Source organism: Chelmon rostratus, chromosome 20 (assembly GCF_017976325.1).
Source record: "Chelmon rostratus isolate fCheRos1 chromosome 20, fCheRos1.pri, whole genome shotgun sequence".
Classification (NCBI taxonomy): Eukaryota; Metazoa; Chordata; class Actinopteri; order Chaetodontiformes; family Chaetodontidae; genus Chelmon; species Chelmon rostratus.
The window spans coordinates 15,660,272-15,677,077 of NC_055677.1; the positions used below are offsets into that span (position 1 = coordinate 15,660,272).

The 16,806-nt window shown below is 48.2% G+C and overlaps 1 protein-coding gene across 3 annotated transcripts in view; it reads right to left on the reverse strand.

The window, feature by feature from the left end:
* Positions 1-16,806, reverse strand: part of nrp1a (neuropilin 1a) — a 57,391-nt gene that overhangs the window by 18,617 nt on the left and 21,968 nt on the right. For all 3 annotated transcript variants that reach the window (XM_041961315.1, XM_041961314.1, XM_041961316.1), the window contains 3 exons: positions 11,212-11,439; positions 8,264-8,419; positions 5,599-5,765 (listed from right to left, as the gene is read on the reverse strand). In XM_041961315.1, coding sequence (XP_041817249.1) covers positions 5,599-5,765; positions 8,264-8,419; positions 11,212-11,439 — 551 coding nt within the window. The remainder of the gene's footprint in view (positions 1-5,598; positions 5,766-8,263; positions 8,420-11,211; positions 11,440-16,806) is intronic.

The window sequence follows — 16,806 nt, forward strand, 5'->3', positions numbered from 1 at the left end:
GTACGACGACTCCAGTCGTTTCACACGCTAATGAAACCAGAGAGGCAGAAAAAGAATTAGTCGTGCTCGGGCTTGTAACATCAGCCAGTTAAAGCCTGGCGTGCATGCAATTAGATCAACACAGCGAAATCCACATCAGGCATTTGAATGAGGCGTGTGTATGGGTGTAAGTGCGGGAATAAGTGATGGGGCATGACAGACAGACAGTGTATTTGTGTATTTATGTGTGTTTGTACAAGTTTGAGGAGATAATTTTCCAATTATCCCACAGCAGCAGTGGCAGCTGTGGGCGTGATCATTAGGCCTATCCGATACTCGGTGTATTGTCTCTGTGCTGTATGACTCAGATGTGCAGCAAGGCCACATGATATGCATTTAAGGCTAAAGCCTAGTCATTGTTGTGTGGGTGCAGTGAGGAGACATGTGGTGTGTAAGGATGGGGGGGGGGTTCAAGAAACAGCAATGGCTCAACAGCTTTATCTCTCGCTGCTTGATTGGCTTATAATTGAGTTGCCAAGAAGTTGTATGCAGCAATCCGGACTCTGGGAGAAGTTTACCAGATACTTTCTTTTAAAATCCATTTCTCTGCTTCTCCGACAGAGGGGGGAAAAATAGCTTCCCGTCTGTGTGTGTGTGTGTGTGTGTGTGTGGGCTGCTGACTGAATAACCGAGGCCTCTGGGGAATGAGTTTATTCGTTTTCCCTCACCAAAAACAACAACAAGAGAAATGCCGACGGTGAGAAAAGAGGCAGCGCTCCTCTGCGTTCCGAAGTCAAAGAGCAGCTGGCAGACAAAGACAGAGAACCCGGAAACAGGAAGCAATCTGGAAATGCTTTGCGCATCTCAAAGGATGGCACAGTCAGAAGAAAGATCATTCCGGGCCATCGCAGTGATGCAGAGCCTCTAGTCACCTGTTTTTGCATACAAAATCTGATTATAATGTCCTTTGTATGGTAATGAGAGAAAGCTGACATTTTTGAGAACTGACATGCACACGGCTACTTCGCTATGCAGCTGAAGAGATGTGTTTCTAGCCCCAGACGCAGGATTTCCAAACCAGCTTTCAGCAATGTGTTCACCAATTTCACCTACATTACTTCGGTAGCGGAAGCTTTTTGGAGTAGCTCCATTACCTGAAAGTGTAATTAATTCTCCTTTCATGAAAATTGTATTACTCAAATGCTGCAGGACCTATGAGCTCCACTCACGACCTTCCATTTATCACAATATTCACCGGACAGAATTACAGTTTATTTTTAGCCCCCCGACACCTCTTTGGTGGCATTAAATTATGCATGTCTTCCCATGCGCCGATCATCTGTTTTCCTGACGAAGAGGGATGTACGGGCCGAACAACAGCTCTAATACAATAAAAGGTTGTCTGGTTTGCTGTGCGTGAAGTGCGCTCAGGCTCGGATATGCGCTGCTGCATGATTAAAGGGTTCGGTCCCAGGTGGTGGAGGAAGCAGTTTAACAGTTATGTTTTGAGGTTTCCTTCCTTCTGAATCATCTTTAAGGCTCTAACTCCAGGGTCAGGTCCAACACACACATGACTAACCCTCTGAGTAATGCTTATGAAACTGAGAAACAGTGATCAGGAAGGAAAAGAGCGCGACCTGAAGGTATGTCATGTCTGGAAGCTGCTTGATGACACTATTCCAGGATATACAGCGGCGGATGACCGTTTAGCGATGACGACTGACTGGAGCGCTCTCAGGCCTCTTCCTTGTCTATGACGCAGACACTGAAAATGACACTGATTACGGCTGAGCTGAGTTTTTTTGTCTCTGGGTACTTATGCAGCACTGTTTCATTTCATTACATCATGCCATCCTTCACGATTCGATTTCTAGTCCCACTTTTGGGCTACTCCACTCGAGTATGGGTCTCTATCCTCTCATTGATTTTCCAATTGAGAGTGAGGCCTGGGAGCAGCGAGGCACAGACAGCATCCATTGTTTCCACTTGTACGATACGATGATGATCTCACCGGCAGCCGCATGCCAGCCTCGGCTCCTCTGCTCTCGCTAGACTTCATCAACTGAGAAGCTGCTGTTAATTACCAGTCCATATTCTAATTACTCATCGCTCGGCACGGCGGTAAGCCCAGGAATGGGGACAGAAGCGAGGAGAGAGACAATGGCAGTGAAGGGGGCATTTCTGGAACTCATTGACCTGGGGTAATTGAACGCACATTTGGATGAGGAGCAACACAGGATACGGCGGAGTGTGCTGGTTCAGCGTCTGACGTTTGCACTCGGGGCTGCGGGAAAAGATAAACACTACGGCGGTGCAATTAGTGGTCGTTTGGTTGGTCAGGCGGTGGAAGTCTGTTATCTTTGCAGAGAGAGGCCTAAGTTTCACGGTGCTGTTTGAGGAAGTACAAAATATGAAACTCCTGTGTAAACCTGTGACAGGTTTGTCTGTAAATGGTTGACTTTACTTTGAGATTAGCATCACATGCTGGAGATAAAGGAGCATATTGCGCAAACAAACATTGATATGCTTCTTGTGTTTCGTGCTTTCATCTATCAAACAAGCGAGATTAAAGCGTTTCTCATATGACAAGAGTAAAGAGACTCACTATCTCCTGTTATGATTAAACAGTTTAGGTTATCAGAGGCCGATAAATACTTAAACACCAATAAAGTAATCAGGGATAATGCATCCTGGCAGGACGATTGAAGATAATGGCGGGAGCCATCGCAGCTGAATTATGGATATGGAGAGCAAAATCAACTCAAGCCCATAACGTCAAAAACATAGTGTCGGGATGTACATGTACTGTATATTGCCATTATGAGATACTCTATAAAGAGGCTTTCAGGTATCGACAGTTGGGTTCTCTCCAAGACAGTGTAAATTATTCATGTTGTGTGCATGCGCGATCAATGGCAGCTGCCTGACGGAGATCCAGTCTTGCTTTTATTGCACCAATTCAGATGATGCGGCGACTCTCAGTGGCCATCAGATCCGTTTTCCAACATACTCGACAAAACCCTTCCACACTGTGCCAGCTTCTCAGCAATTTCCCCCGTCACGGTCGCAGAGGATGACGCACCAGTCTGAAGACGCAAACCTTCCCCTCAGAGATGAATGTGTTGCACTGGTGCAGGTATTTCCTTACCAACGCTACATGTCATTCAGGTTTTCCTTGGGGAACCAGTCGGAATTCATAAAGCAAGGATCAGGCTATAAGCTGGGCAGTCGACGGGTGTACTCTCATTTATTTTTTGCTGCTACCTGCAGCAGAGACCCCCGCTGTTCATCTTCTTAAGCTTCAAAGAAAGCCATGGCTCACACAAGCAGGTAATATGCAGAAATCTCCCTCTGCCTTGATGTAGATCTCTAGACCTGAATTTTCAAGAGGAATTAGGAGAAGAAAGGAAGCAGAGAGGAGGGAAAAGGAGCCCGTCTGAAGGGAGCAAGGAAGAAATGAAATGAAGGCCTGTTTTGAGGGATTATTGCCTCTTTCTTTAGTCCCTCCTCAAGCCACAAACCCCCTCAAAGGACATATGTCCATCTCTGTGTACACCAAAGGCCTGATTAATGGCCTGGCTAACCCAGCACTCAATGCTGAACCACACCACACCAATCTAATTACCCAGAAAAGAGCACGCAGACTCTCGCATCTTGCCCTCCTTCTCTCCATGCATTAGAATGAGGCAGCATTAAAATGGACGACAAATCTGGATTATGTTCGGCAAAAAAAGAAGGAAAGCAGAGCGAAGGAAAATGCCCAGGAATCAAAAGGCCGCCTGTCATGAATAATAAATCTGTCGGCCTCAAACTGCAGTCAGGGAATCATATTGAAATAAATAATGAATTGATTACTATGCATGTGACGGCGCACTGAGATGATTTGAACGTGCCGCGAGGGGGCCTGAGCTTGTTGCAGCACCACGGACAGGCTTAATGAAAGAGGAATGAAGAATTCTACTCTTTTAATACCACTTGTGATAATTGGGCTTCTGCTCAGAGTGCTCAGCACAAGTGCATCGCACTTCTTAGAAAACATAAATTATGTGGCAACCACAGACTTGGCTCCTTCGCCGCGTTTGAAATGAGAAATTAGAAGAGCCCCATTCAGTGTTTTGATCTGATTAGTATTGGGAAATCAGCATGCCCATTACAGCACATCCCTTTAAAATCCAGCTTTTACTGCCAAATCAAATCCTCAATATGATCAATACCATAGCAGGGTTAGTCTTGAGTGGCAACAAATCATTGTGATCACTTGTAATTTCCGCTGACAAAAAGGCAAAGGTAGCAGCCTCCAGTAATATTACCCTTAACACTCATATCTGACTATGAACAATAGACTTTCCTTTCATGCGACAGACTGTCCGACTGCTAGAGGAAACAGTAAGGAAGGCCATGTTTCTTCCTAATCCACTCAGACACATGCTGAGTCCCTCTGCAGGACAATATGGACCCCGCCAGACCCTCCTACTCACTCACAAAGCCAAGAATGCACACATGGACACACATGCATGGGAGAATGCACCCAAACCTGAACGCATACATGCTCAAACAGTGATTAAATTAGTCTGAAGGAGCAACGGAGGCCCTTAGGACAATATTTTCATTGCAATAATAAAGGAAAAGCTTGCTTATGGCCCTCCCCAAGCAAATATTTGGCTTTGGGTCAGCTCTATAATTCATCCCCCGAGGAATATAAAGGGGCCAAACTTTTCAGCAATGAAGCAAAGACTGTAGAAAAACAGGAGAAAAAGAAAAACAGTCTGGGCATTTACAAGGCCCGGAGGTTTTCAGTTAATAAATCAAACATGCTCCAAATGCATCTAGGTGGTGCTGCTGCAGTTGTGTCACTTGGGGGGTGTGTGTGTGTGCTGTGAGTGGACTTGGGATATGTGACTTATCCCCATCTGGGGATGGAAGAACTAAATCCTTAATCTTTCCACATAAAGTTCCCCCGGTGGGTGATGATCGCTTTGTGCAGATAAGCTGACAGACAGAAAAATATGACAGAGCCTCGCTTGTGTGTTTGGGTGTGTGTGTGTGTGTGTGTGTGAGTGTGTGTGTCTGTGAGTGTGTGCGAGTGTGAGGCTGGGCAGGATGCCTGGACTAAATCCCAGCATCCCCGGAGGCAGCCACAGTTATCAAGGAAAGGGAAAGTTATCAGGTAGGACAGGAAGACAGAGGGAGAGCACAGACACAGACAGATAGGCAGACAGTGACAGAGAGAGTGGACAAAGGCAATTTTTGCGAGGCGTGGACTCAACCACCCGGAGGTCCCTCGGGGCGGCTGACATTCATCATCGAAATTGTGGGGTCTCGTCAAAGCGTTATGGAGACACCGCACCTCCACAGACTGAAGGACAAACACAGCGCGCTCCTACTGTGTTCAAGCAGGCAGCAGTCATTTCTGATACTGCATACACCCTCAGACTGTGACTCACCTCCAAGAACATACCGCAGGCAGTTGGCGAATTTCTCCACGCTGCCGTGGTTCACTTTTCAGCTATTCTCTAGCTTTCCCAAGTCACTCACACTACCTTTAAAACAATCATCTGTGATGTCTGAGTCAATGCAATCAATCATTTCCTCTCTATGACGTGAGAAGCAATGTGGTACCTGTATCCACTCTTTGTTTGAGTCCTCTGCCGGCGTCCATGCGTTTTCATAATAGTTGAGTCTGGAGCGCTCCGGGGACCAGCTGGGGTTGTACTGGGATGAAGCCATGATTTGGTCGGACGTTATCTCTCCCGATTCCATTCCCAAAGGGTCGCTGCAGTCGAAGTCTGAGGGGGGAGGAAGAGGGAGAAAAGAATAAAGAGGAGAGCAAAGGATGTCCGGTTGACGTCAAAGCACAGAAAGCACTAGAATGTACCCAGCATGTGCTTTCAGTGTCCCCCAGAATCAGAGCTCGTCTCTGGGGACGAGGACGCCACACGACAGGCACTCAGCGCTGCACATCAGCGACGCCTCAGTAAATCCTTTTCTGTTTCTCTCTCTTTAGCTTTTAATGGAAGCAGGACGGACGTCTTCCACATTAAAATGTCTTCATAAAACATTCAGTGTGGGATAAGTTTACGGCAGTATTAGGCGTTAAAGTGACTTTAGCACTAGTTATTTCTTCCACTGACTGGATCTGTTTCCCTCATCCCTGTGGGCAGTTTATCTTTTCTGCACACACTGGCTACTTTTTTCCCAACGTGGTCTCCTGGGGGAGTTTAGGTGTGTTTAGCATCTGTAGTTTGGGGCCGTATATCATGCTCACTGGCCCAGCTACCAATGGTAGGAGGCGACTTCCCTTGTTTATGTTGACATGGGGCAGCCGTTGCGAGGCGGCCTGGGCTGAACCCTCAGCTGGGTGAGATTGGGGTCGGCCTCTCCGGCCCCTGGAGGTCAGACAAGCTGACACCGCTGTGCACGGAGCGACGGTTAGAACGAACGATATGACCTCTTGATCTGGGTAGGAGTCGTATAACGTCACCACAACAACACAGAGGTATGTGAAGGCACACTTTCACATATTCATGTGGACCCTCATTCTTCTTCTTGTCTTTGTCTGAGGCTGAATTTGGCCATAAAGCACCTTGACGCTGTTTCAAACTGTTAACCCCTCGGTCACAAGCCTTTCCCTCGGCCACTGCCATAAACATATGGTCCATCGCCCAAAAAATGCAGTCATGTGCCTGTGTGTACATTAACACACACACACACACACTCAGAGGGCACAGGACGAGGAGCAGTGTGGAACTGCTATGTGGCTGCTGCCTAAGAGCTAACACAGATGGTCTCCCCATCTGCCACGTTGCTAACACACCTCAGTCACTGGGTCAGCGTGTGTGCTCGTGCTTTACAGCGTCGACGCGCGGTCGCATATGTGTGTGCTCGGGCGCGGGCGCGTGTCGGCGTCTCGGTGTGAGGCCGAGGAAACCGTCTCGCACCTCTCCGCTCTCATCGTCGAGAAGACTGCCCGTTCTTGTCAAACTTCTGCACTCGGGCCGACACCATCGAGGTTACTGTATCACGGTTAACACAAACACAAAGAGGTGATTGTCTGCCACTAAGGATGGTATCTGATCGTGTGGGTTACTGACCAAAGCGAGGCCGATAGCTGAGAAGATAGGGTGAGGATGAAGGGGTGAGAAGAGTGATTGGAGAGAATGAGAGCGAGAGAAACGGGGTAAGAACAAAAGACAAGGCCTCCTTTCATCCCCTTATCACATCTCATCAGCAGCTTTCAGCTGGAGTGTACCCTTCCCCTTGCAGGAGCGAGAAAATCCACCGTGTATTATACATAAGGGGATTATGAATGATTCAAGTGGTACAAGTCTGGAGGAGCGCAGACAAAGTTTGGAGATTCTTTTTCTATCTTGGATTTGTTTCTGTCGGTGATGTAAGGCCCAGCAAGTCATGTAAATTGAAGTATTTACTGATCACAAGTCAGATATTTCACCGTGCCTCGTAATGGTGACTGTGAAAAGTTGATTTGTGCAATCTGATCTGAGATATGTGATTAAAGTGAGAGACTATGGAGAAATGACATCACCAGTCATCATGTGCCAGTTACTGTGAGGGAGGGGTCGTTGTAGTGTGCCTGTGTGTGTGTGTGTAACTTTGGCTAGAGAAAATCCTTTCTGGAGGTTTGCTGAATGCCATTCTTCTCTGTTACTGTTCAAAGACTGACTGTGTGTGTTTGGGGTGGTCTAGCCTCCGGACAGATTTATGACTCCTACCAGCACTCGTCTTCCTTAATGAAATGTTTAGCCGGAGCGTTTTGCAAAAAGGGGTCGCGGGGTCGAGCCCTGTGACGACGGCGCTGCGTGTAAAAGGTCCAGGGGTGTGTGTGAGTGTGTGTTCAGGGCGGGTACTGTCGGGGAAGCTGCCTTTTGGAGCCTGTCTGGGCTCGCAGTGTGTAAAAGTCTTGTAAACCACGGGGGGCGGACTTGTACCCTGTAACACATTCACCAAATGAAGAAGCAGGAGGTGTTTATTTATTAACTCTTAAGCTCTTTTAAACGTGTGGGAATTTGTGATAATAGGACCACGTGTGGCTTCAGTTGCAGCGAACATCTGCTTCTTACTTTTAGTAATATTCCTCTGGGGGTTAATTTATTGCCCTCTAATTCTTGCAACTACCCAGCTTCTATTCAGGCTCATTTAATCCACATTTTTTTCGTCTGGAATGTGATTTCATTTTAATTTCTACCTCAGTATACAGTTTTTTTGCCCATGTTCTTTGGCTACCATCCCCACCTGTCTGATTTTCAGTGTTTTTATGCCAGCTCACCCTCTGGAACGGTCCTTTCGATGACGGTGAAGTTGGCAGAGAAGCCTTCCTTAGCGATGGCGCTGTCGGTGTTGATTGTCAGTGCCAGGATGCCCGTGTAGGAGATGATCCTGCCTGGGGTGTTCTGCCCACAGTACCTCCCGATGTACGGACCGACTGGAGACACAAAGCAACAGGAGAGAAAACCACAAACATCGTCACTTGGGTTAGACTTGGGTTAACTCAATATTTGTTTGCCACAGCGATGTCACACATGGGTTTAACAACCAACCCCCCCCCCCCACCCCGATGGAGGTGTGAAAACTAGTGTGTCAGTGAGGTATGGCTGCATTTTTTTTACCCGGCCTAGTGAAAAGAGAAAAGGCTCCCAACATTCCACATCTGCTGGCCGGTCGGACACAAAAACGGCGAAGTGGAAGAGGGACCTGTGGTGTGGGCAGGTCACGGTCTCTGTCTATTTGCTGGCTGTAAATTCCTCAGACTTCCCGTCTTCCCCCTTTTTTTTTGCATACTTGAGGTGGACACAGCCATGGCCGAGCAAGTTTTGTGAAGGAGACCAAACACGCAAAGACGGGGCAGAGACAATAGGGGAGCATTAAACGACGGCGCAGTAAAAGCATGAGAGCGACATGTTCCGCTGAGCAGGGTGGAAGCAGGAGGATGTGGGAGGCGGAGGGAGGAGGAACGTCGGGGGGAGACGGAGAAACATGGGGAAAGAGTGATGGGGTAACGAGGGAGCGGGAGAGCGAGAGAGCTCAATGACCTTGCTCTGTGTCTCTGATGCGCGCTATGATCCATGCACCTTTGTGAGTGTGTGTTCATGACGGTGTGCAGGGACCTGCAGCTTATCTGTGATTAGTAATGCAGCGATCAGCGGCGAGTGACAGTCCTGCCTCCCTGCGGCCTCCTGTCATCCAAAACATGCCCCTTCCAGCCCAGCTCCTGCATGAAAGGCAAAGGCCAGACCGCAGGGACTTACAGGGCAGGGGTGTGATGGCTCAAATTAATCTTCGTCACCCAGGTGTCTGGTGGATGTGCGTGAGAATCTATGTGTGCTTTTAAACCCGCTCAGGCTCGGGCTGAGCAAAAAAAAAAAAAAAAAGCCATCTCCCAGATTATCTGCATGACTCCCCAGCGCTATGAAATTTTAAAGAGCCTCTCTATGAAGTGTGTGTCCTGCCTGCCTCGACATTCCTCAGGGACGAGGGACGACGGAGTGGAGGTTCTTCTTCCACGGGTGCGCTTTGAGAGGTGGGAAGACGGGGAGGCGTGATTCCCCCGGTGAGTCACAGAGGCCTGCATTTGCCCAGACATGGCCCACCTCTGCATACCCCCAGCCTTCTGTGCTAATGCACTATCGATCCAGCAGGCACCACGGGAACCGCTCGGCAAAAGTCAACACACAATTTTCCTCCCACGGCTTATTTTTACACAAGGCTGTCTGTCACATACAGCAACACTTGAAGGGTTGGACGCCACGTCAGTCCGAAGCGGTAGTGTCCAATTTCTGGCCTGAATACGCTCAATGTCGGACAAAAAGGATTCAGGTGTATCTTATTCTGCTTCTTTTGTGCCGTACTTCCAGCAGAAAGAACCGAGAAATCTCTGAATTTTAATAAGTCAGAAGTAGCACAGGAAACTTTTCTGTTCCACACGCCCGAGGTATCTTTTTTTTTTTAAAAAACATGTATTAAAAGGTGATAATAATGTGACATGTTCTCAGCCCTCCAAGCCTTTGCAGATCTTAATTAACACAAATCTTGAAAATGAAACATGTCCCACCTCAACATACAAATGAGCTGTGGAAGTACTCTGTAAAATCAAAGGTCAGCTCCGCACAGCTCAAGTCGACAGAGCTGCGAGCGCAGAGAATATTGAACTTTTAGCAAACTCACTTGAAAAGGCGCCGCGATTTACACTTCAACCTTATCACTCGGAACGCCAGAGCCGAGATTACTGATGTGCACCAGGTTGAATGCTACTGGATCAAATTCTTTCAATTTTCAGCCACTGATGGGCGAGAGGCGCTTTCATCTTGTCTGCACCCCGTGTTGGAATAGCCAGGAGAAAAACTGAAAACTTCAAGAGGTGATTTCGCTCGCTGAGTTCAAAGCCACATCTCGGACCATGGAAGCAACGCTTTGAACACTGCTCCCCCTCTCTCGCTCCGTCTCTCACCTGCTGATGTTTTTAGATGCTATTTTACGGCAATGTTTCCTTGTGTGTCTGAATGTACGCAAGTGCTGCGGCCTTTGCTCAACCGACCGGGACCAGGAGACGTTGGCTCAGCTTTTAAATTCCTCTCTGGTGGGAAAGACGAGGAAACTTCCAAAGGAAATTCCTTTCAGGGTCATTTCCTGCAAGATCGAAACGTGTTTTCTATGCGTCAGGGCAGAGACGCCACAGCTTAAATATAACATCCTAGATTAGAGCTCTAATTTCCAAATGCACAGACACTAACAAATCCTCTGGCACAATGCAGCCTGTGACAGAAAAAGGAAGGGCCTTGTAATCAGGAAGTGTTTGACATTGAGAGATGATGGAGCATTATGACAAGTCCTGGACCCTTGCCAAGTCTGGTTAAGGCAGTTAGCCCGCTGGCTTGGATAATGCCATCATAATGTGTAAAGATGTTCATTTCCTGTGAAAAAAAGCAGTGAGAAGTGATGCTGAAACCCACCTTATCCCTTTTCCACCAGGGGATAACTATGATTTCTAAGCAGCACGATTATGCACATTTCCCTATTTTCTGTTTGAGAAATGAGAAAGGACACCATAGCAATACCAAAAAAAAAAGTGACGATGAACCTACTAGTGTATGAAATTATGAAAGGGAGCATTTTGTTGCTCATGAATTCAACTTCTCTTCAATATCAGGAAGATTGTTTCCCATCTTCCTCATCTTTAAATCACAGCGAAGTCACAGTGAAGTCTTGCTGCTCGCTCACCTCCGGGGAAGCCGTCCCAGATCTCCAGCCTGTCGTAGCGGCAGAAGACGCCAGCGGGGGGCGTCGGGTCCGGCTCCAGCTCGAAACTCTCGAACTCCAGGATGATCTCGGACATCTTGGGGGCGAAGATCATGAACGTGCAGTCCAGGTTGTTGGGGTATTTCTCCGGGAAGCCGGGTGACTTTATGACGCCGCTGTTGGAGGTGAAGTTCCTGGAGCATTCGGGACCTGCAGGAAGGACGACAGGAGGAAACGGGATGGGAACAAAGGAAGGGCCGGGGGTGAGTCTTTTGAGTGACTGTTGGTTAAGTGATCTGTTGTGGGTGTCTTTGTGTTGTGTTGTATTGAGACGCTCTGCCTCCCAGCTGGTCTATTGAGTGGAGGACAGTTTATGGCCCATGGGCGACCACCTTGACAGTTCTATTCACCAGAGGCTACATCTGGGTCTCTCAGCTCTCCTCTATGTGGTTTTGTGCCGTTTTTCACTTCCCTCTGGTCACAAGCATCGTACTGCTTCATCACTGTGAGTGAGTCTCTGTGTGTGTGTGTTAAATCTGTAACTCCTGGAACATCTGGACTGTGAATGTAATCATTAGTCAAAGGGCTCAATCACCAGAATCGAGACATGATGAATAAACAGCTTGATTTACTCTGCAAAAACCTGTCTGTCTCTCTGCCACTCTCTCTCTCTCTCTCTCTCTCACACACACACACACACACACACACACTCATCAGGACACGTCTGTGAAGCATATGAGAGGTGCTCGGGCAAAATTACAGCGTCAGTGATGGAAGGCGACGGCAACGTCAACGCACACGCACGCTTCAACACACAATTTTACAGAAGGGAAAGTCAAAATATTTATTCACAGCTCCCTGGAGAGCTGCCTTTCAGCTGATGAGGAGCATTAACACATTCCCCGTGTTAGCCACTTCTCAGGGCATCATGAGCAAAAGATTATGATTTAAGAATGAGTGGCGTGATAAAAAAAAAAGAAAAAGAGAAAATGATGCTAGCAGCTGCGGGGAAGTGACAGAAAGCGATAGGATATGTTTAACTATGCTTGGGACGTTGGGCCAGATTTTTTCCAAGCCCGGCTCCACACAAACACACACACACATGCAACAGCAGGAAAAAAAGAGGACGACTGTCATCCAGGGTAATTATTTGGAGCCATTAGTGGCAGAAATGTGCACAGGATAATGTCATTTTCATGCTAGTCTGACAGCCGGCGTGATGGGCACAGATGGGGCTGATCGAAACCAAAATTGCAGGGAGTTATCGGGAGGTAGAGCCTCTGTGCTACAGTCATTGTAGCTTAAATGAATGTGGCAAACTGCTTTTTCCACTGTTAACCGTCTTGCTGGGCCCCTAATTCAAGACCATCAGGCCCACTTCAGCCTGTCCACCAGCGGAGTGAGTGAAGGGAGGGAGAGCCAGGTTGATTTTCCAAGCTGAAAGCCGCGGCGAGCGGCGTTTTGACTCTAAAGAGAGCTGACATTTAGTGCAGCAGCGAAAGTGTGGCTTTCGAGAACAGTGGGCGCCATTAATTTCACAGCTTCCCCTTGTATTTACTCCCAGAAAATGGGCAGATTTTGTCGAGAGAGGGAGCTTTCCCCGGGATGAGAGGGTAGCTGGATGCTGCGGTTCTGCACTTTGCTTCGCCGTATTTGGGAGAAATTTCAGACAATTTTGGGGGGGAAAGTATAGATGCCAGCCATTTCTTTAAAAAAGGCGCCCGTGGTCTCTGAGTGCTCTGGACAGCTGCAGTATACACAAAGTGCATTCACTTCGGCGTGTTGAATATCTTGTGAATACTGACTTAAAACTCCACTCTCCATTCATTTCACCAGCCTCCACCGTGACCCTCATCTCAGCCCAGCAGTTGACCAGAGCAGATTTGGTCAGCGGGGACGGTTCACTCTGAAAACCTGTCAGAAGCCTGGGCTGCCTGGGCTGATGCAAAGTTCCCATAATATTTCACCAGCATTAAGCCCAGTCTTTTATTTTACATTCTATTTAATGATTGATTTGAGAAATGTGGGATAAAATGTAACAGGATGTATTCCCAGTTTACAGTTCACTCCCCTATTGTCAGCTTTTGTGGGACTGGCCACGTTTATAGCCCCTCAAGGAACAGACAGAGCGACCACATCACAACAAAATAGAGCGGAAGACAGAGCACTCTGGTAGGTCCCACCGGCCAGATAACCATCCAACAGATCTCTTTTATCTAGTGCCTACACGCGGGAGGCCTCCCGTCCCCAGCTCCCCTCGCTACACCCGGGATGCTTTGTGCCGACGCCTGTGTGAGAGGCATTCAGCGAGAGCGGCCACGCTTCTCTGTGGTAGCGTCCGTACGTACGAGCGCGTGTGAATGCATCTGTGTCGACAGGGAGCTCCAGGAGGCAGATATACCCCGCTGTCAGCCAAATGTTAACTCTGCCTCTTGCTCACGCTCTGTCTCTGCCCTGCTCTGTTGCCGCAGTCGTTGGTGTATTTCCTGGCAGATTTGTCGGCTTGATGGGAAACGAGATCAAAATATGAGGCAGAAAGGGACTGGCAAACATGTAAGATTCGACGCAGGTAAGGCTGACGAGAGGCACACACTTTGATTGTTTGATTTGATCTCAGAATAAAACAGCACAGCCGGTAGCCCAACCACTCCTGTCGGACAAACAGCTGAATTTACGACAGGAAGTTAAGAGAGAGAAGGAGAAGCAACCTTGAACGCACAACATTTTACCGGCAACCTCCAACCAGGCGCTCAAACATTTACTGCCAGCTGTAATGGATTCCTTTAACTCTGGTTTACATTGAGCCCCTCTCCTCTGAACGGGGGAGTAAACAAACGTCAGTCCGACTCGCTCACTGAGTGATTAGAGTTTGTTTAACAGGACGATATTTAATGGAGATCTGATTTCAACTTTGCAAGTGTTAGCGATCTATAATGAATATTAAATAAATATGGTTTCAGCATTAAGGGAGCGGGGTGCCTTTCAACTGTCAGTCTCCCTGATGACTTGTCCTCTATGTCTCTATAAAGCTGTTGCTCTAAGTGCTGAAAGCAGACCAGAGGCTCAACGTTAATCACAAGAACAACATTGTGCCAAGGAAGGCGTTAAATGTGTCAGCCTCTTGCTATTTTCATTTCTAAATCTCTCTCTCTCCCTTTTCACATTCTCTCTTTTTTTTTCCATCAGTTCATCTCTCCTTAGTCTTGGTTATTAGTGGCCGGAGCCGTAGGGGCTGAAGGTGTTGTTCTTGGACTGCTAAGTAAATCAGGACTGTTTATGTTCCACGCCGCTCTCTGGCTAATCATTAGCCCAGTTCGCAAGCCTCCACCCCCCCGTCACATCTCCCCTACCCTTCAGTCTGTCCTGTGGCACACTGACTGGGGGTTTAATTGTCGGTGGAGAATTAACTCTTTCACTAAATCAAACATTAACGTGAAGCCTGTGGAGTGTCAGTCATTGAAACAGATGGTAAGGCAGGTTTACATTTAACCTTACACACACACACGCCCTGAGGCACTGCACTGCTGACACGCTATGTAGCGCATTGACTGTGCCTGTGACGTCGCTTCTCCCCCATCCAACGGCACAGCGTTGGTGGGACGGGGGCAGGGCCACAGTCTACCTCTGGCTCCCCGTAAAGAGACTTGTTGTCTTGGGTTTCCATGAGGGCCGTGTGTGTGATGACAGTACGTCTCTGCGCCAGATGTGACCTATGCCATCAGGGCGTGCTGTCCATGAAAGCAGAACATGCCCCCTGTCAGGCCTCACCCACACACACACAAACACACACACCTCAAAAGTGTTTTCACAGGTGTGTGCTCAGAGTAAAACCCCATAAACAGGGCTTTTTAGCGCGAAGACGCGCATGATAGCCCTCCATCAGAGCTTAATCATTCTGCTGAGTAACCGCGGAGATGAGCTCGCGTGTGCATGAGTGGGGGGGGGGGGGGGGGGCTACCAGTGGCACTGAATCCGCCTCCTCGCCCACTTCAACGGGCCCTCGGCCAGCATTGATGTGGCTCTAAGCAAACTGCAGAGCTGCTAAGAGAAAACATATGGCGTGCTTGCGCGCATGTACGTATACTTAAGAGGATGGATCTTCCCAGAAACACTTGAGGATTTTAAGCGAGATGCTGTCGGATGACAGGATAAACACAGCCTTCAGCATTCTACAAAGGCAGCGGGGCTTTGGTGGAGAGTGGCCCCACCTCATCTTAGTTTACTCAACTTTTTGGGGCTGACAGAACTGATTTTGGTTAAGTCGAGGCCCGGCTTTTTTTATTCGCCGCCTCGCCTCCACAGAGACATACACAAGTGCAACCATCTCGCTAATCTGCTCCCTTCAGCTCACATATTCCTCACTCCCCCGACTTATCCCTCCTCTCTATCTCTTTCGCTCGCGCCATCTTGCTCTTCCCGTCACTTGCCAGACTTCAGCCAGTGGAGCGAGGCTGCCAATTTGCAGGCTATAAAATAAATAGCCTATGCTAATTAAGATGGTTGGATGGGATTGAGGAGTGGAGAGGAGTAGAGAGTGAGCCGCAAAACAACCTGTTCTCTTCCAATTAGACACTTCGCAGGCAGCCGTTGATGAAAGCCAGGGCTACAAATGCCAGCATGTTGACGTGTGTGTGAGAGTGCATTTACATACTTTGGAGCTTAAGTGGGTAAACCTGGACACGCAAACATACTTGTTGCCACATGATCCCTGAGGGGACTTTACATATGTCTGCTCTGTGGGTATATTTACTTTCCATGTGACCTTTGCTCATATCTAACCCCAGATGAAAGGCAGCACCGATCCCGGGGGTTGACTGCCAATGATCTCCAGGGCTATCGTCACAGTGATAAACAGCCTGCATTCTTTGCATTTTCCTTCATTGGCATGCAGAAGTGCGAGGCTCCCATTCCTCCATCCGTTATCAGAGCATCTGTGTATCATCATTAACGTTACATGTGTTAGCCAACACAATGTTTTCCCAGCTAATACCCTGCTTGTTGATAAGCTGTACTAATCAGCTAGCTTTGAATCTCTCTCTCTCTCTCCGCTCGGTTCTCTCTCTCGCTCTCACAAACGGGGCTGTTAATTGATCTCAGAGCCCTGTTCCTGGCGGCGGCCGGCGCCACAGTAGTCAAAACACAGAGTAAATTCGAAGCATAACGAGGGTCTGGATCCAAGCGACGGCGCGCCCATGGTGCTCTCGTCTGCGGGGGGAATGGCGCTAGATGCAGAAACACCCAGACGAAGGAGTTCTGTCCTGGGTTTAATCTACAGCAACATCCCTGCGGCCTCTTTCCCCCCCGGCCCTGATTCCACTTTGGATTCCATAAGCAAAAACTCTTTCTAGATTCTCATCTAGCTCCTCTAGCAGCTAGCTCTCTCGTCCTGACTCTCTACTTTCTATCCACACTATCATCTGTATAGATCCGTATTTCCTCATATATCAGCGCCTTGCGGAGTTTGCTCAGCAGTTTCATTTCTTATCGCCACTGGACCCCTAACACGCCTCATTTATAATCAGTCCTGGCTCACAGATGAGACTGGGAAATACCGAGCTAATCATGGGAAGAATGTAG